We start from the raw sequence: 19578 nt of genomic DNA on the forward strand, positions 1-19578 counted from the left end.
CAAAATTTTCTTGGGCCTAACTTACGCGGTAAATTCTCTGTTTCATCCTATAAGAACTTTTACCATCCAAAAGAAAAACAAAAACACTATTATTTTCTTCTCCCTTTTCTTTACTGAGCTCTGAAACTGATCGGATTCTCTCTGCAATGGCGAACGTCTCGGTCGCCGCGGAGTGGCAACTCCTCTACAACCGATACTACCGTAAGCCCGAGGTCTACCGCATGACGTGGAGCCACGTGGACCTCAGCCGCAACAAGGTCGCCTGCGCCCCCTTCGGCGGCCCCATCGCCGTCATCCGCGACGACTCCAAGATCGTCCAGCTCCGCGGCGAGTCCGCCCAGCGCAAGCTCCGCATCTTCAATTCCTCGGGGCTCTTACTCGGCGAGACCATCTGGAAACACCCCGGCGGCCGGTTGATCGGCATGGCCTGGACCGACGACCAAACCCTAGTCTGCCTCGTCCAGGACGGCACCGTCTTCCGCTACAACATCCACGCCGAGATCGTCGAGCCGAGCATCTCCATGGGGAAGGAGTGCTTCGAGCGCAACGTCGTCGACTGCGTCTTCTGGGGGAACGGCGTCGTTTGCATCACCGAGTCGAATCAGCTCTTTTGCATATCCGATTTCCAGAACCCGAACCCGGTCCAGCTCGCCGACCCGGGGATCGAGGACCCGCCGCTCTGTATGGCCGTGATCGAGCCGCAGTATACTATGTCCGGCAACGTGGAGGTTCTGCTTGGGATTTCGGAGCCTTGGGTTCTGGCCGTGGAGGAAGACGGCGTGCAGCAGTTAGGGGTTGACGTCCTACGTGGACCGCTGCAGAAGATGGCGGTTTCTCGCGACGGTCAGTGGCTTGCTTCGTTCACTCACGACGGCCGCTTATTGGTCATGACTTCGAATCTCAATGAAATCCTGATTGAGCAGGAATGCGAGGTTAGATTCTACTCAATCTTTCAATTATGTCAAATTAACACATCTAATACTCTACTTGTTTCACTAGTTTCGAATCAATTTAGGTTTTGTATAGCATCTTAGGGCATAAATTTGATAGTTTTATAAGAATGAACTCGTTTCGCAGCAATGTTACAGCTTATATGTTACTTGCAGTGTAATTTATCAGCATGTTAATTACTGCATTGTAGCAGTAGCTTATAATGTGTCTCTGTGTATATTGTAAAATGCAGTCAGCGCTTCCTCCGGAACAGCTGGCGTGGTGTGGAATGGACACAGTGTTGCTATATTGGGATGATATACTGTTAATGATGGGTCCTCGAGGGGATCCCGTGCGGTACTTTTATGACGAACCCGTTATTCTCATTCCCGAGTGTGATGGAGTGAGGATATTGTCCAACTCCAGTATGGAATTTCTTCAACGTGTACCTGATTCTACTGAATCCATCTTTAAGATTGGAAGTACATCGCCTGCAGCTTTGTTGTTCGATGCTTTGGATCATTTTGACAGACGAAGTGCTAAGGTAGGGTACTCTTTTCTTGTTTCTAATCAAATGGAAACAGTTAATCTTTGCGAAGTTATTGTGACAAAGGTCTGATTTCATGTTTTCAACAGGCAGATGAGAATTTGCGACTAATACGTGCATCCTTGTCGGAGGCTGTTGAAGCATGTATTGATGCTGCCGGTCATGAATTTGATCTCTCACGTCAACAGACACTGCTAAGAGCTGCAAGCTATGGTCAAGCCTTTTGCAGGTTAGTTTTTTGTGATATTGCAGTAGAATATGATCATTCTGATATTTTTGGTTTTACCCTTCCTTTAGTTTCTCCAGCATGAGTGCTTAGGGGTATGTTGGGTTCAAATGGTTGCGGGTTTTCTTTTCTGAATTTTAATCAGACTAAGGTGCTGTTGAGATTCTAATTAATTTCCAAGCCCTGATAAAGTGGAGGTCTTGCTATTAATTGTTATCTTATTGACATTGTGCTTCATTGCTATCTGGTTTCATTAGAACCTGGAACCTAGTTATAGTTACCGAGTGAAACTTTTGCTATCTTTGTCTATAAAATAATGGAAGAAACTTGATTTCCAAGTTTTCTGCTAGGTAGGAGTGCGAAAACCGATAGGTTTTTCTCAGCTGCGTGAGTATTTGGAATTTAAGCTTTTGATGAGTTCATATTTCATAATTAAGGTCTTTTGGCACAATATGATTTCTATAATCTCCTTTTTACCATACTCCACTCACTGAATGTTCACAATTGATAGTCCTTTTAATATCAATGATCTATGATCTATCCATAGGTAAATCTCCTTCAATCTCTATTAGCTGCATAGATCTTAGTACATTATTTCTGATTTTTTGCTCTCGGTAATGATATCCAGTTGGCTTTGGCAGCAATTTTCAACGTGATCATATTCAAGAGATGTGTAAAACTTTGCGAGTATTAAATGCTGTGCGGCATCCTGATGTTGGAATGCCTCTTAGTATTCAACAATACAAGGTTTTTAAAGCTGGACTCTTGTAATTTTTTATCTGCAATGCTGAATACTCGTGTTATTTCTTCTAATAATACCGAATATGGTTGTTGCCTTCAGGTGCTTACACCATCTGTTCTGATCGGTCGTTTGATTAATTCCTACAAGCATCTTCTTGCACTACGGATATCAGAATACCTTGGAATGAATCAAGTAAGTTTACTCTTTTCCATTTACATAGCTGATCTTTGGTTTGCTCCTTTTTTTTTAGCGGATCAAAAATCAGACCATAGTGTCCAACAATACAGAAAAATGAAATTTTAGAATGATGTACTATTATGCATATGTATGTTTGTTCTTGTAATGTAAACTAGGTTACTTCAGAAAGCTCTATAGTTTCTGCTTTCTTAAAAATTAGAATTAATCCACACATGTTGCAACTCATCTCTTCTCTTAATGTTTACAGGAAATGGTGATAATGCACTGGACATGTTCGAAGATAACAGCTTCCCTGGCAATTCCTGATGCTACTCTTCTTGAAATCTTACTTGATAAGGTTGTGTGATTATCTCCATTCATTACTATGTTGTGTGTTCTCCTTCTACACCGGCAAACAAACCCATCTTAAATCATTCTCTTATATTTTTCAGTTGAAACTATGCAAAGGAATATCTTATGCAGCGGTTGCTGCTCATGCAGATAAGAATGGCCGCCGGAAGTTAGCTGCTATGCTTGTTGAACATGAACCGCGGTCCTCCAAACAGGTCTTATTTTTATCTATTTATTCATTTATTTATTAAGATATTATTACCTTGTTTCTTATATATTATCCCCTGAGAGGTAAACATGAGCTGACAACTTGTATTATGAAAATGTGAAAGAAGTCTGTTATCTTGATTCTGATTCTTTGACTTCAGGTTCCTCTCTTGTTGAGCATAGGAGAAGAAGATACAGCTTTAACGAAGGCAATTGAAAGTGGTGATACAGACCTTGTTTATCTTGTTCTGTTTCATATCTGGCAAAAGGTAATATGTCTAGAAACTCAACATGTACTCCAATTTTTCTTTTACAAGTTTCCATATATTGGATTAAGATTAACTATTCAGAGAACAAACAAATTGCTTTATTATGCAGAGAGAACCTTTGGCATTTTTCAAAATGTTACACCCGAAACCCCTGGCGCGCGATTTGTTTGTGATTTATGCACGGTAAGTAGACACTAGCCTGATATATTCTTAAGTTGCATTTGTTTGTATTAGTCTATATTTTTCACATGCATCATGTGCTTTGTCTGTTTCAGGTGCTATAATCATGAATTTTTGAAGGACTTCTTCCTATCGGCTGGACAACTTCAGGTAGGTTTCAGTTGGCTCTTGGTTTTACATGCATGCATGTATATGGACAATATATACATTCTTTTAGGAAGACAAAAGAAAGCATAAAGGAAACATAATGCATGGTATATAAATGCAATTATACTTTCATATTAAGAGTAGGATAGGAAACCATAAGTTGGTCATCTACTGAAAATGGAAATTTTTCTTATTAATCCTATTAGATTTTCAGTCATCTCATATATGGAGAAGGCTTTAGCATAAAGTGAAGTGCAATTTTCCATGGAGCAACCATTCCCTTGTTCTTCCACTCTTCTATTAAGAGTTTTTTTTTACTTTCCACTAGTGCTGAACTAGTAGACATGTCTGTTACTTTCAATTGTACAGGGGCTTGATGCGAAATGGTTTGGGGTTTCACATATATTTTACTAGTCCCCACAATTCATTGCTATCATCAAACAGTAATCCAATGATCAAGTTCCTGAATACCTATTAACATCTTTTATGGAAACTCATGTGTTGTAGGAGGTGGCTTTCCTTGTGTGGAAAGAATCTTGGGAACTCGGGAAAAATCCAATGGCAAGCAGAGGATCTCCCCTGCATGGTCCGCGCATTAAACTAATTGAGCAGGCCAAGAATCTCTTCGGAGGAGCTAGTAAGGATAAGGAATCCAATAGTCTCTTTGGAGAAACTAATAAGGATAAGGACTTTACATTTGAATTAAAGGCTGCTGAAGAACATGCAAAATTGTTGAGGTTAGATTTGACTACATTTGGTGAGCTGCACTGTTAATTGAATGAAATTTCTGAGACATGCCATTCGTTTTGTAAAATAGGCTTCAAGGAATAGCATGTTATGGTGGTAGATAACAATATTGTTACAAATAACAATTGGTTCTAACTTCGTAGCAATCATAAGTGTCTGATGCTGTTTATGGGTCAGATTAGATGTTTTCCTATTTTTAATTTACAGTGATAATTAGTCTGTTACACATTCCCACATATAAGACGTAAAAAGCTCATACATTGGTTTTCTGAATACATTCTTTTTTCTACAGAATGCAGCATGATCTAGAAGTGTCAACAAAGCAGGCTATTTTTGTTGATTCTAGTATCAGCGATACAATCCGAACTTGTATTGTGCTGGGAAATCATAAAGCAGCAATGAAAGTGAAAACTGAATTTAAGGTCTGTGAAGTTACACTCATCCCACCAGGACTGAGGCTTGTGGCTTCTTCCAAACCTTTTTTCGCTTGTGCCTTTCGCATCAGCTTCTATATAGCCATCGATTGCTCTAATGTGCACTTGTCTCAGGTTTCTGAGAAGAGATGGTATTGGCTGAAAGTTTTTGCTCTGGCTACAGTCAGAGATTGGGATACCCTGGAGAAGTTTTCAAAAGAAAAGAGACCACCAATTGGTAAGGCCTTCATTTAATTATGGATAGCAGTGACATTTCCATTATAGATGGAAAAAGGGGAGATATATAAACAGCATTCAGACATTACTTTCTGTTCTTTTTGGGGACAGCTATAGCCGGCTTGCAGTCGTACTAAGTAGATACCTGGTTTGTGTTCTCTTCTGATAGGTTACAGGCCATTTGTTGAGGCATGCATTGAAGCAGATGAAAGAGGGGAAGCTTTGAAATATATCCCAAAACTCACGGATCCTCGAGAAAGAGCTGAGGTAACTTAGACTTTCAGATATACAAACATATTATTGCTGTTGTGCTTGTGCTGCTTGCATACATTTCGTTCTATCAAAATATCTTTTATACATTGGTAATAGTAGCTTTGCTGCCATGAATGTCGGGTGCAGTGCTAATTACCAAAGGTTCAAATCTTCTTAGCACTTGACAGCCCTTAGATTAACTTAAATCTTAAATTATTGTAGTCTTATGGTCGGATTGGCATGGCCAAGGAAGCTGCTGATGCTGCCTCTCAGGCAAAAGATGGGGAATTGCTTGGTCGACTAAGATTGACGTTTTCACAAAATCCTGCAGCTTCATCAATTTTTGATACCCTTCGAGATCGATTGGGCGTTTCGTAGTTTTTCTTTCTCCATATTTTTTTCCTTCTTTTTTTAATCTCTTTGTTTTGTTTTGTTTTTTTTGTTTTTACTGTGCATTTGTGTCCATATTCTGTGATACATTGTTCATGGCAGACTGAATGTAAAGGAAATACAGATGAGTAGATGTTTTTCATATGAGTGAGGTATTTTGACAAAGTTTGCTGCTGCAAAAGCCATTCACGAAAACTGGGTGTCTTGGTTGCTTAAACCTTCTCTTATCGGATGTGGTTAGTTATAACTTGTAAAAGTTTCTGTTCGAAAGGGGAAATAGCTTTGACAATTTAAATTTAAATTTCCTCAAGCCTCCAATATAGAGATCATGTACCATTTTATTACATTAACATGATGATATAAAGGTCGTACTTTAGTTTACAATGGAAACATTATGAACCTTAAATCTTTTAAAGGACAAGCATATCCAATCGTGAAAATCAGCCTGGAGTAACCTCACTAATGATCACAAACGGTTTATGACTTTATCGAGTCGCCTTCAATTCAAGGATGGATAGGGTGAATTCTCATATTTGCCATCCCACCTGCAATTTGTTAAAAAGAAACATATGACTCTTATTTTCTTGTCCATAATCAGCACGCAAATTTGTACTGGGGAAGTTATGAGGCTGCTGTCACCTGAATTTTTCATTTTCTTGAATCTTGAGCTCCAAATCTTCTGAAAACGGCTCAAAAACGAGGTCTATCTTCTCATCGTCCACCTTGTCAAGGGTGGGTGGATTCCACTATAGCCATGCAACATTTAGAGATTTAACAAAATGGAAAGGAAAAAGAGAACAAGACGACACAACAAGAACAGCCCGTGAGATCCATGATAGTCATCATTTGGGGAGGGAAAGGTTACCTTAGGAGCGTTATCTTTGTCAATAGTGAGAGCCCTAATACCCTGTTCATCAAAATAGTATATCATTACACTTCAGAAGTAGGAAGAAAAATTGGATTTTAAAAAATGGGAATGTCTATAGATTATACAATAATTACCTCATATACATCCTCGGATATGGTGCTTCTTAGTATATTGATTGTGAGTCGAAATTCCTTCTTCAGAGCTTCAGCCAATGTTTGCTTCCTTCCTTCGCGAATCTGGAGAATAAAAAGGGGAAGAAATTTTGCATAATTTGGTGAGACAAAGACCCTAGTTGTTGATGGCTTCTTGAATTGAGTCTTTAAGTGTACAATCTCATATACATTTCAGGCTTCCATTAACTAAACCCTTAACTAGCAAACCATCACCATGGCCACTTCCTCTAAACAGTGGGACTTGAAACAAAAATATGCACCTGATCAAACTGTAAGAAACCATACCGATCTTAGTGTTATTCTCAATCCTGTGGGAGATGATCTTTTCAAGCCCTTAAGAACAGGACCTATCCATCCATTTCCTTCTTTCTTTGCCTCAGCTTCCTATAAAACAATCCCACATTTATAGAAGTTGTATGTGAGTGAGTAAATACCTGATTATGCATTTCTATGATGATAATCTTCAGCAATTTGTTAAATCAGAAATAGGGAAAAGGAACTTACAAAGGAGTTTATAATCTCTGCCACAGTGTCCTTGGAGAAGCACTCATCAATTATCGACTGCCTGGAAGGTAAGGAATATGATATACAAAGTTCAGTCTTGATCAAATTGGAGTTGGCAATAAAACATCATTAACTGAGATTTATTACTTGTTTAAGACACTTTCTTCATCAGGCTGAACTTTCACAGAGAACTCTTCAATTGCAGCCTTCACTGCATTAGCATCTCCTGAGTTTAAGCTTATCAAACGCTTCTCTAGATCAGACAGTTTCTGATATACAAAAAAAGAAAAGTTTTCATTTTGAAGTAAAGATCTTATAACAATGAACTTAAAATCAAAGTGTTTAATGTTTCTTTTAGAGTTCAGATTAGTTCTATGAACAGGATATTAAGATTCCAAGACATCAATGGGAATAACAAAGAGTGAGAAAATCACCTCAAGTGGGACAAAATGTGTTGCCAATCCAGCTGCAACCAATTCCTTACCATTAAGTCTTGCTCCGGTCAAGGCCAAGAATTCACCTGCACATCCACAAGTTACCATTCAGTCTTTCTTCTGTTAAGGCCAAGAAAAATAATTTTCCTTTATATTGCCCATGCTTACCGAGATGCCCGGGAAGATGGGAATGCATATATGAGAAACCACAATCAGTATGAAAGCCAATGCTCGCTTCTGGAGTGGAAAAAACCTATTAAAGCATTCATGCAATGTACCACAAAAAGACTTGATGTCACTATACAGAACTAGATATTAAGGCTGTAAGAAACCAAGAGACTAGAATTGTACTCACAGTTTTTTCTGTGACTACAGAAAACTTCATTGGAACCATTAGAGAAGCACCTCCTCCCATAGAAATTCCATGGACCAGAGCAACCTATTGATATTAACATCAATTCTTGAGTGATACCTTCAATAATAACATAAACTGCAGGGGACACTATTGCCCTCTTAATTATGAATCCGAGAAAGATAGAATCAGATTTTGCGAAGCATTACCTGGGTTTTCTTATAAGTATGAATGTGGTGGCAAAGCCAATACATTCGGTAGACTACTTCAAGACATGAATCCTCTGTCAAAGACCCAAAAGCAACTGATGAGCAACTTCACTTTCTATATACATTTCAGATAATGCAATGCCTACAAGTACAACGTAAATATTTTCCAGGAGAGTGTTTACTTGATTTCCTGCCATCATAAAACATTTTCAAGTCCCCACCGGCTGAAAAAGCTCGGCCTGATCCCTATACAACAACAGTGTGGAATTATAATCGAAATGCTTGAAACAAATTACACAATGACAGTTGGAGCAAGAAAACCAATGGCAGTCCAGGATTTTAGAGAGCATTAGAACTAACCTTGATGATTACAAGCTCAGCCTTATCGTCTTTTTCCCACTTCTCCAAGTTTTCAGCTAGCAAAGAAACCTGAAAACAGTAAGAAAGAGAAAAAAATGATGTCAATAACTCATACTAAACTGCAACAACCTGGAAATCGACGTTGTTAGTCCTACCATATTTGATGAGATGACATTCAATTGACGAGGTCTGTTCATAGTGATCAACCTCACATGGTCTATTTCTTCTCCAAGAAGAACCTAAAAGATTATTCACACAAACACCCATGTAATGATCAACTGACACTTATTATCTTCTTGAATAAAAACACCAAAGAAAAATTCATCCAACCAGAAATGCAGAAGGAAATTGATTACCGGTTCATCTGAAGTTGCAACTTCATGTGCCATTTTGATGATTAATTAATTTGTGGGTTTGAATCCAACAAACTGCACAAACAAATAAACCCAATGATAGAAGGCCAATAAGGAAGAGATGAGTTGCTTGATCAATGAACTCTCTACTATATACTCCAACTACAGGACCAACTTCCCAGAAAAGTAATTGATCAAGAAAGATACAATACTCTAAAGAAGCTGAAACTGAAACATACTTAAAGAGACTAACAAGATGAGAACTTACATCAGCTCTGGAGCGTTTTGAGGAAAAATGCAGCGAACAAAGTGGGTTTGTGAAGAAGTTAGGGTCGGGTTGTTGTCTGCTTGATCATTGCTTTGGTAGAGTGCCATCGCATTCAAATACATGAAAGTTTTCATCTACCTACCACCTCCAACTACACCCATGAATCATGATTTTGAAAATGTGGTTTTGAGTGTTAAAGTAGCTGGAGTGTGATTGCCACCAACCCCCATCCTCCTATGAAGGTTTCCCATTTTGAAGTTGACGAGTGTAAAGATTAAATTTTAGTTCTTTGGGTCTTTCTAAATTGTGAATTTTGTGATGCCTTCTCAAAGGTTCAAAATTTTATTTTTTTTCTTTCCCTTTTGTATTTTTGTTCAACCAAAATACAAGTCTGGAAAGAATCCTTTCCTGTGAATAGCTACTTCAGCGAAAGGTTTTGCCCAACTCATTTGCATTAGATTAACCATTTGCAAGTCAAATTACAAGTGCTAACAGATCAAATAGAGCCACTCATCACATGAAATGAAGAATCATCAACAAATCACTGTTCTAAACCAGACGTTGAGGAAGAAGAAATGAACAGAAAAGAAAAACATGCATACTCTGAAATTTGATCATAAAACAAAGTACCAAGCTCATTAAATTTAATATCTTATAAAACCACATAATTTTCAAAACTGAAACACTCTAGATAATAGATAATAGAAAATGGATGTTCATACTCCCAACAAACAAAAGTTCAGAAATATTTGGATCATTCCTAGGTTCATCTAGTTTAGCTAAAGCACAGTGCTTCCGCTGAAGGGAAAGACAGCATATGAGGTAGCAGGATTACATAAAGATGTTGGGCCTGGATGCCTTGTAAGTTGTCTTCAGCTTCCTAGATGGGGGCCTAATCTTCCTGAGCACCAATGGGAACTTGATCTTGGAGTTATGGAACTGCTTGGTGCTCTCCCTCTTGCAGAGTTTTGCTGGGATAGTTGCTGTCTTGATGATCTGGATGCACGGAGACCTCACCCTGTGACGAGATGCCATCTCAGTGTACATGTCTTCTACAGCGCCATTCAGAGTTGTGTTTCTGTACTCCTTGTACATGTTGTGATAACCAGTCCTACTCTGGTATCGCAGCCAAATACCATAGTTGTTGATCGTAGTTGGATTTTTCTCAAAAATCTGCAGGCAGAAACCCAATATCAGAATTATTCTTTTACCAATTCCTGTAAGATGGCAATATATTTGTCCATCAAGAATACTACAGAAAAGCACACCATCTAATTACAAAAAAATCTCCATTGACACACCAGGACCTTAAACTAAAAGTGGATAATCCAATTTGAGAAGCTAATACAATCAAGTTCAATCCCTAATGTATAAATAGACAAAAGCATACAAGTACAATCAAAGACTATGAACAACAAAGACCTGAACTTTTATCAGTAAATAACCAAACAATCTTATCTCTCTTTTTTTTTTTTTTTACACTCTGAATTTAAGCTCAGATATCTGTGGATAAAGCCTATTCCCAGACCACAAAAGGTCTCATAATGAGCTGGGATTCACATATATCATCATTGCAGTAACATAATAGACACAGTTATAAAATAAGCTAGCCTTCATTTCAGTTATTAAGCAAGTACAAACCTTAAATTTTTATCAAAGAATAAGTAAACATTACTGTTTCTTCAATCTGAAACTAGGCTCAGATATATGTGGATAAAGTCTATTCCAAGACCACAACAGGTCTCATAATGAGCTGGGATACACATCTATCATCATTGCAACAACATAAGAATAAACATAACTATACTCACAAAGTCTCACACCCAATTCAGTTCTTTGTAAGCATTAACCAAACCCTAAACTATCATCATAAAAACAATAACCATAACTTTGTTGTTCAATCTGAATCTGGGCTCAGATATATGTGGATAAAGTCTATTCCCAGACCACAAAAGGTCTCATAATGAGCTGGGATTCACATCTATCATCATTGCAATAACAAACGAGCAATACAGTTTTTGGCAAGCATGAACTAAACCTGATTTTGATTTCAAACATGGAACAAATTTAAGAAGCCAACCCACAATTGGCAAAATAACAGACTCATGTAAGCTCAAAGAGTAAGCGCTAATTGACAGAAATGTAAGATAAATACCTCATTGATGGCCAAGATTTGTCCATTGCTCTTCTTCACTTTCTTCAACTTCCTCAAGAAGTACCTAATCAAAATATCCAAACAAACAAAAAAACCCACCTCAAAACAAGATCCCAAAATACATAACCACATATTAAAAACCTGAATCAATATTACAAGCAACTTCACCTTGATAAACAGAAAGTATGAACCTTTACGATTCAAAGTTACACAGTCAAGTAATGGCTTAGTTTATATTGGGCTCTCTCTAACATTCAAAGTTTCAATCTTTAAGGAATCAAACGCTTACCAGAACTTGGATTTGGCACGGACCTCATTGGTGTGCCAGAGCTTCATGCGGAAGATCTTGGGATGCTCATCCTTCTCAGTTGGGAGAGCTCTCCCCACCACCTGGTACTGATGATACTGTTTCCACAAAAACCCACCATTCAAAAACCCTCAAAACCCAAAAAAAGCTTAAGACTTTGAAACCAAAATCACAGAAACATGCATGGAAAACATGATGAAATGGAAGATTAAGCAAGTAAAAGCGTTGCAGGGAAGCAAGAATCGATGTGGAAAAATGGGTTGAGGAAGATGAGTGAAGAGGTTTTACCCTGAAAGGAGCCATTTGAGATTTGGGAAGAAGAGACGCCGCGGCTGTGACTGCTGAGAGAGTGCTGCTGCTGCTGCCTCCAAAACTCTTTCTCCTCAGCGGCTATAACATGTGGAAGGTTTAAAACCCTAGCTCCCTGTCTCGGTATCTGGGCTTTAGGCAGATCAACTGCATCAGGCCCACTATAGTTTTTAGGTCAAGAGTGAAATTACAAAAGAATAAGGCCCACTGTTTGCCTAGCCCAAACTTACACAAGTTTTTTTTTTTTTTTTTGGAGACTTTTGTCGAGGATATTCATTGGCGTAGGTGTCTCACGGTTTATTTTACTCAGGCTAGGGAGTCTTTCTTGAGAGAGTATTCCATACCGACGTGTACTTGCACCAACATGAATGAACAGTTGGATTATATAAGTACATTTCTTTGTCATTAAAAAAAAAAAATTGGCTATAAATATCAACGGCTAAAATCTGCTGGTTCACTTCCAACGCCCGTGCATAGAAGAATTTCCCGTCTTTCTTCAGCATATATGTTTCAGTTTTATGGGATGCTTATTGGCATATGTGTCTCTAATTTTATTTTCTATACAGAGTTTTTGCCGACCACTTTTATTCAGCATACGTGTGTCTGTTTTTATGAGAGATTTTCGCCAAACAAATTTTTCATCATCTTACAAGATTCTATTCTTATTTTATTTTATATTGCGGAGAGTATTGTGAATGAAGAAGTGTGTCTCTTTTCATTTTTAATTGAAAGATTTTGCTGTATTAAGATAAGATAGAAAAAAAAGTGTCTCAAACTAAACTAATAGGCAACAAGATACACATACACATGTCACATTTTTTTTTTTTTTTATTTTTTTTTTTTTTTTGAAAACTAATGAGGATTAGGCGATATTAGCTTCTCTGTAACGGTCAGAAAGAGGCACCAAGGCACCCACACAACCCCGAAGGGGACCATTACAACCAGAAGCCCACCGCCCGTCCCTCAAAAGTGAATTTATTAAGAAGGAAACAAGATACAGAGAGAAGGGTGGGGGACTAGGCCTGACCACTCCTATACATATAACAAACATAAAAAGAGAACAACCACAATTAAGCAAACCGGTAAGTAGTACGTCCAGAAAAATCCTGACCAAAAGAACTAATCAAGAAATGAGGGATTGAATCCCACCACACTGACCCACTATTCAAGGCACCGTAGTTAGCCAGCTTATCTGCAACTTGATTTCCCTCCCTGAAGACATGAGAGACGTGTACCTGAAACTGGCTGATCGAATTAAGGCTATTCATCCATTGCACCCGCAGCCTCCACGGGGTTAAGCATGGCTTTTTAAAGTATTGTAAAGCCAACATAGAGTCTGTTTCAATCCACAAAGGGAACCAACCTCTCTCTTTTGCCACCTTAATTACCTCAATCACAGCCAATAACTCTGCATCTATGGCACAAGAGACCTGAGCATTGCAAGAAAAAGCACCCAAGAAGGCCGCATCGCAGTTCCGGAAAATCGCTCCATAGCCAGCATGGTTAAGATCCCGGTAAGAACCATCAGAGTTAGCTTTAAACCAGCTTCTAGGGGGGGATTGCCAAATCACTGGAATGAAGCGGGGGGCCGAGGGAAGAAGAGGTGAAATGCCCAAGTAGCCAAAGATGGGAATCTGACTTGAGGGAGAAGAGGCGGAGACAAAAGCTAAACCTGCAGATTCTTTTATGGACAGTAGGAAGAACTGTTTGAATCTAGAGGGGCAACACTCTCCACCTTCAAACTTTCTTTTATTACGTTCACTCCACAGGCACCAAAGTAAGTTGCAGACAGATGTAAACCATAGCAATTTTGAAGATTGATTAAGCATAGAGAGGCACTACAAAAAAAAATTGCAATGGCCACGGCGCAATGCCGTAGCAAAAGCCTCTTTTGCCGTCGCAAAAGAGCATTGGCGACGGCTCTGCGACGGCAATTCTTCCGACGCCGTTGGTGGCGTCGCCAATGGTATTTGCCACGGCAATTCGCCGTCGCAAGACTATTAGCGACGGCAAACGTTTTGCCGTCGCAAGAATTTTGCGACTGCAAAATGCCGTCGCAAATACCAATGGCGACGCCACCAACCGCTACTGAAGTTTTTTTCCGTCGCCAAAAGTCATTTGCTACGGCAAAAATGCCGTCGCAAAAATATTATTTATGAATAAAAAAAAAATCGGCATGCAAATGCATGCTGATTTTTTTTTTTTTTTAATGAATGAAAACTATAAAAAAAGGAACGAAGCTTATATAAAAGGAAATGTTACACTTTAATTTTCCTCATAAATGTTACAAAATGAATGAAACTTCTACCAAAATTTACAAGATCGATAATTAAGCTTTACAAGTTAGTTATTTTCCTCTAGCTACTTCAAGATGAACTTTGCAGGGATCTTCCTCGATCTACTTCATGTACCAATTACTCTAGTGTTGTTGCAAGCCTCCTATAACAGAAAGTCAGAAATCTTCAAGCATTCATTAAAGAAACAAAAAGCTGGAAAATTAATGGGAGATGTACACATGACATAGATATTGTTCATACCAGTACATACAATTAATATTTCACTTGAACTCTTAATTACTTTTTGACATTTTGAGTCAGCAAGTGTGCTAAATCCAGGTCTTTCTACGATTAAAGCTAGAGTAGTTGATTTGAAGAATGCAAAATCCATAGTTCCATACTTACCTCGAAATATGTCTGAATTTCCATTCATTATATATCATGAAGATCCCTTCCAATTAGTTCCTGAATAGGGGGCTGCTGCAAAAATGCCTTTGATATCTTACTTTGAGAAGCCTTTGATACGCTATCAATAGCATCCTACATATCTCCACTGCAACATAATTACAAAAATGTATGTTAATACACGATACATGGCACATGATTATTGATAACTCATATGTACCAAGAAGCAATAAAGACACCAAGACCATAATCTTAAACCTTCTAGCCTTTTCATAGAAAGTTCTCAATTGCATAAATACCATACCACGGTATTATTTATTCCATTTTCTAAGCTATAAACTTATTTGAAACTCAGCCCACATATCACCTATACCATAATAACTAAGACAGATTTTCTTAAGGCAAATCATGAATTTTGGCAGAGGCAAAAGAAAGAAGCAAAACAAAGTTCCATCTGGAACTATGTGATTTGCCCTTGTAGAGCAGTCGTATTTCGAAATGTAATCTCTATGATCCCAAACTTAGGACATAAGCAAAAGTAATTACCGTGTATAATCCCGGTAGTTAATGTACTTTATTGGCCTTTTGATCTTTCTTTTGCTAGTCCTCAACCTGATATCAAAAGTTTTACATTAGTGCAACTGAGCAATATAACACTACTATTAATCGATTAAATTACAAACCGTACTACATAGCAGCATCTTAATCCAAAACTTAATAGATGCAACCACATATGGATGTCCACATCAAAACACACAAGCATCTAAATCATGCAGAACCACGCAACATTCCTTACTTGTAGAGTAAACCAATAAGCCATAATCAAAATACAAACATTATTCCTTACTTTACCTGTTAAAAACTTTAACATTTAAACATGCCAGCAGCTACTAGCAACTTAAGTTGAGCATGTGTTCTGCCAAGTAAAAAAAAACAATGATTAAATAAAGTACAGAAATGTTTAACAATACAAATGTACATCGAGGAATAGAGAGAACAATACCTGGTTCTTGCAGAAATATGAATTCTGGATGAGCTGTATCATGAAATTAGCACTCCATAACTGATTTTAATTGCATTTCACTCAATACATGGATAAAATTCTCAATAAGAAATGTTTAAACAAGAATCATCCAAAAGAAAAACAATAGAGGAGAGTGACACTAAAGAGCTTGAGGACCACTTTTCCTTTCTTTCCTCCAGTTGTCCATAATGGAAATATCTTAAGTTGTCAATAATGGAAATATTGTACATGTATAAAAGAGATTCAGCCTATGCCAATCCATCGTTTCAACAGATCAGTGACAATCTTCAAAGTTGCCTCCCATTAGAAATATGTACCTTCGGGTGGTTGGACAAGCTTCCGGTTGTGTGAGGCTGTCATTTCCTTCTTCAGCTGCATCAATATGTTTTCCATGGTGAAATCCCGCTGCCAATTTGCCAGCATTCCAAACTTCTTTGAATCAACCTGTTCCCAAACACTTCATTAAATAACATGAATCGCAAATACAAAATTCTTGAATAGTGAGAGGAAAACCACTCATACATATTTGTAGAAGAAATCACTGCAACAAGATGGAAATCTGACAATGGCTCAACGAAACAAAGTGCAACTCAAAATTTTATATTTCAATAAGAGATTACACCTATATGAAAGCAAGTTTCTGACAGTTTGATTTCCTAATTCTTAGGACATATGATCCCTATATGAAAGCAAGTTTCTGACAGTCTAAAAAAAAAAAAACTTTTCCTTTGCATATAAAGTACTAGTGGTAGATAGAACAGCCATGGCAGATATTGAAGCACCTCCACCAAAGTAAAAGATCATAAGATCATACTGTCAAGGGTGCTTGGGGATGATATAATATACCAGCAAAAAACTACAACAATGCAGCAGTATCTAATATATTAGATGACTAAGAAAAAAATATATGGGGAAATGCTTACCATTCCAGCAAAAATACAACCGAGAATCCACTAGTCCAAAGAATAGTCATAATCTTGTAAATCAACAAGAATCTCAGGACCTTTGAAATACCTGCAAAGTGTGCAATCAGGGAACAACATAAGGCAACGAACAAAAACAAACTACATACACCAAAATTGAAAGCCAAGAGGTTTCACAGTGCTAGTTCAAATGTTGGAGCTGTAGTTAAACCATAAACAAGAAACATGAGTAATTCTGAAGGAACACGAAAAATGAATGAGACCCAAGTTCATGAGGATGAGCAGTTTAAACACTACAGATAAACAGCAGTTTAAAACAATATCCTAGAAAACATACCATTTTAAATAAGGTAGATTAGAAGGTGCTTTGAGGTGATATAAGGGTAAACTATAGGTACATGATTGTTTAAGAGTTTGAAAAGACTGAAACTTTATATTTTTAAGTTTAATTACATACAGGAAATCACTCACACATACTTGAGTACACTTACAGATACTGAAGTTTTAGCAAATTGAATACTTCTTTACCTGTAAAAAATCTCAATCAGATTGCATATAGAATTAAATTGAAAAGACTAGCTATATCCTAATATACTTAAAACAGAAATTACACAGCAAAACAGGGAATACCTCAAGTAATAATTGATGTAAAATGAAACAAACAAGAAAAAAAAGGATGAGAACAAAAGACATAATTCTGCAGCTATAACTACAACATCCATGTTCCCTTAGCCATTAAAGAGAGATATCAGGAAATAAAGCAATCGAGCCAAGCCAAAATAATTCTGCTATAGGATAAATGCGAGCAGTATAACCCCACATAAAAAGCATGGGTGTGTACTGTAAATGGATTACAAGTAAAATATGAATCAACATCAATGCACGACATCATATTCTTTTACAATTAAACCAATAACCTATAAATCCATGGCATATGTGTTTGAAAAACAGAAATTACACAGCATGTCAATACAATGATATTGACATAGATCCTACATTTCTTATTTGGAGAACAAGAAGAATCACTTATCTTGAGGAGATCTAGTCCCAGTGGTCTAGCTCTACCTAGAAGATAGACATCTTGATATTGACTTAATTAAACACAAAGCTATTTGACAAATATAAGGCAATAGCATTATGTATTTCTAGATTTTATTAATATATTTAGGGCTAATTACATTTTACTACCCTCTATCTTAAGATTGCTTTCATTTCACAACTTTCTAGTTTTTCAACACATTGCAAACATACTACTGTTTCAAAATTGAACAATTTTGTACTTCAGTCACTTTGGCTATTAATTCAGGAAGCTTGGGTTTCAAAGTGTAATGTAATATTGGTAGTTCACTTTCAGGCAATCAAAGTGACTGAGGTGTGATAAGAATGCAATGTGTTTAAATGAAAAGGAAAAAGGGTAAACTGAAAATGACCCAAAAGGCCAGAACAGGGGTGGGATATAGTGTACTTTGGCCATATATTATGTGACAATCCACAATTTAGAATCTTATATTAGGACAATGAACCCTAATCTAATTAAGTAAAGCGCAATTTACCTTCCAAGATACAAATTGAGTTTATTTTCAATTATCAGCAAGCATACTGTCCCCTTGCAAGGTTTTGTGACTACTTTCTTCTGATCGAATGACTTGCAGCATTTACTAATTCAAAAGCTTCATCTACCCTTCGAAGCTTAAATAGGGCCTCAACTTTTAAAGCAACCAACTGCCTCAAGAAAGCATAGAATATAATCATATAATTAAAAGTAAACAAAGTTACATGTTTGAAGCCGTAAAACTTGGTCAAGTAATTTCAAATCACCTGGTTTGATGCATCTACTCCAGCTTCAATACATAAAGTGCTTTCTCTCAAAACCCCATCCCAATCTTTAACCTTCCTCGCCTTGTTAGTATTTACATAGTGAGCTTCAATACGTAATAGACGCTGCCTAATTTCTGAGCCAATATTCTTCCCAGATAACTCAAAATGCCAACTTGCATCATTAACTTGACCAAACCTGCATAAAAGGTCAAATCTCATAACAAATCTATGATAAGAAGAAAGGAAACTAATTTCAATAATACAATCACAAAGAATACCTAGAATAAAGAGTTCCAAGCCTATAATGGGCATGAGAACACGATGGTTCACATTTGATTGCCTTTAGGCACTCTTCCACAGCTTCAGTTAATCTACCACTGGTCATTGAATGACCTAGAATTAAGCCCAGAACCAATTAAGCTCCAACAATAATACAAACACAGAAGGAAGCTATCAATCACTAATTATAGTAACCAACAATAGCCCAAGGGCATAAACAGAGAGAGAGAAGAGAACGAACCCTATCGGAGGCATCTCCAATAGAAGGAGGCTCTTTATCTTTCTTGGCACTGACACCGGCAGCGATAGTGAGAGAGATCCCGAGACCGGCGGCTATAGTGAGAGAGATCTTGGTGGTGGTGGTGGCTTCTCAAGATTATTGAAATCGACGGCGAGATTGAGAAAGAGAATGAGAGGGCTCACAAGAGTTAAGTAAATTGATCGATGTCTGTTTTTTTCCTTGTCAAATATAATATCTAGGGCTGGTGCTTAAGGCTACGGAAACCATAAGTAGTCGCCAATTATTGCGACGGTGTTCTATTGCTGAAGTAATTTTGGGCGACCGCACATTTTTCCGAAGCAAATATCGGATCTTTGACGACGGCATGCTTTGCCGTAGTAATTTTGGCCACTGCATGATTTGCCGAAGCAAAAATTGAACCAATAGCGACGGCAAATCAGTGCCGACGCTAGCTAGGGGTAGCCATTGCAATTCTTTTTTGTAGTGAGGGTAGCATCAAGAAACA

General features: G+C 37.7%; 3 protein-coding genes, 1 long non-coding RNA gene and 3 other non-coding genes across 13 annotated transcripts; 1 reads left to right on the plus strand and 6 right to left on the minus strand.

Annotated features, from left to right (window-relative positions):
- Nucleotides 1-84: 84 nt before the first annotated feature.
- Nucleotides 85-5959, plus strand: LOC133725709 (protein VACUOLELESS1). Its single transcript, XM_062153073.1, has 15 exons — nucleotides 85-932; nucleotides 1184-1474; nucleotides 1567-1706; nucleotides 2345-2450; nucleotides 2545-2637; nucleotides 2891-2980; nucleotides 3075-3188; nucleotides 3342-3449; nucleotides 3559-3632; nucleotides 3725-3779; nucleotides 4284-4513; nucleotides 4816-4945; nucleotides 5072-5174; nucleotides 5343-5440; nucleotides 5648-5959. Exons 1-15 carry the CDS (start codon nucleotides 147-149, stop codon nucleotides 5801-5803), a joined length of 2574 nt encoding a protein of 857 aa, XP_062009057.1. The 5' UTR covers nucleotides 85-146; the 3' UTR covers nucleotides 5804-5959.
- A 147-nt stretch (nucleotides 5960-6106) lies between these two features.
- On the minus strand, nucleotides 6107-9564 carry LOC133725710 (3-hydroxyisobutyryl-CoA hydrolase-like protein 5). Its single transcript, XM_062153074.1, has 16 exons — nucleotides 9337-9564; nucleotides 9072-9143; nucleotides 8871-8954; nucleotides 8716-8784; nucleotides 8538-8601; nucleotides 8356-8429; nucleotides 8150-8233; nucleotides 7963-8047; nucleotides 7795-7880; nucleotides 7508-7629; nucleotides 7361-7421; nucleotides 7142-7240; nucleotides 6818-6919; nucleotides 6681-6722; nucleotides 6455-6561; nucleotides 6107-6360 (listed from the first exon to the last, which is right to left on the minus strand). The coding sequence occupies exons 2-16, from the start codon at nucleotides 9102-9104 to the stop codon at nucleotides 6315-6317; spliced, it is 1158 nt and encodes a 385-aa protein (XP_062009058.1). The 5' UTR covers nucleotides 9105-9143; nucleotides 9337-9564; the 3' UTR covers nucleotides 6107-6314.
- A 381-nt stretch (nucleotides 9565-9945) lies between these two features.
- On the minus strand, nucleotides 9946-12227 carry LOC133725713 (large ribosomal subunit protein eL20y). Its single transcript, XM_062153077.1, has 4 exons — nucleotides 12087-12227; nucleotides 11781-11896; nucleotides 11492-11555; nucleotides 9946-10509 (listed from the first exon to the last, which is right to left on the minus strand). The coding sequence occupies exons 1-4, from the start codon at nucleotides 12099-12101 to the stop codon at nucleotides 10168-10170; spliced, it is 537 nt and encodes a 178-aa protein (XP_062009061.1). The 5' UTR covers nucleotides 12102-12227; the 3' UTR covers nucleotides 9946-10167.
- Nucleotides 10824-10918, minus strand: LOC133727591 (small nucleolar RNA snoR69Y). The gene has a single exon (XR_009855272.1). It is a non-coding gene; the product is annotated as a small nucleolar RNA snoR69Y (small nucleolar RNA).
- LOC133727588 (small nucleolar RNA snoR69Y) lies at nucleotides 11028-11122 on the minus strand. Its single transcript, XR_009855269.1, has one exon. It is a non-coding gene; the product is annotated as a small nucleolar RNA snoR69Y (small nucleolar RNA).
- LOC133727589 (small nucleolar RNA snoR69Y) lies at nucleotides 11243-11334 on the minus strand. Its single transcript, XR_009855270.1, has one exon. It is a non-coding gene; the product is annotated as a small nucleolar RNA snoR69Y (small nucleolar RNA).
- A 2106-nt stretch (nucleotides 12228-14333) lies between the features above and the next one.
- On the minus strand, nucleotides 14334-19099 carry LOC133725711 (uncharacterized). Of its 7 annotated transcripts, none has more exons than XR_009854527.1 (11): nucleotides 19074-19099; nucleotides 18832-18946; nucleotides 18554-18749; nucleotides 18289-18457; nucleotides 17227-17263; nucleotides 16736-16826; nucleotides 15792-16256; nucleotides 15641-15704; nucleotides 15335-15400; nucleotides 14789-14936; nucleotides 14334-14546 (listed from the first exon to the last, which is right to left on the minus strand). It is a non-coding gene; the product is annotated as an uncharacterized LOC133725711 (long non-coding RNA). The 7 variants fall into 7 exon arrangements; XR_009854530.1 differs by having other exon boundaries at nucleotides 17213-17263; XR_009854529.1 differs by lacking the exon at nucleotides 17227-17263.
- Nucleotides 19100-19578: the final 479 nt, after the last annotated feature.

Source organism: Rosa rugosa, chromosome 1 (assembly GCF_958449725.1).
Source record: "Rosa rugosa chromosome 1, drRosRugo1.1, whole genome shotgun sequence".
Classification (NCBI taxonomy): Eukaryota; Viridiplantae; Streptophyta; class Magnoliopsida; order Rosales; family Rosaceae; genus Rosa; species Rosa rugosa.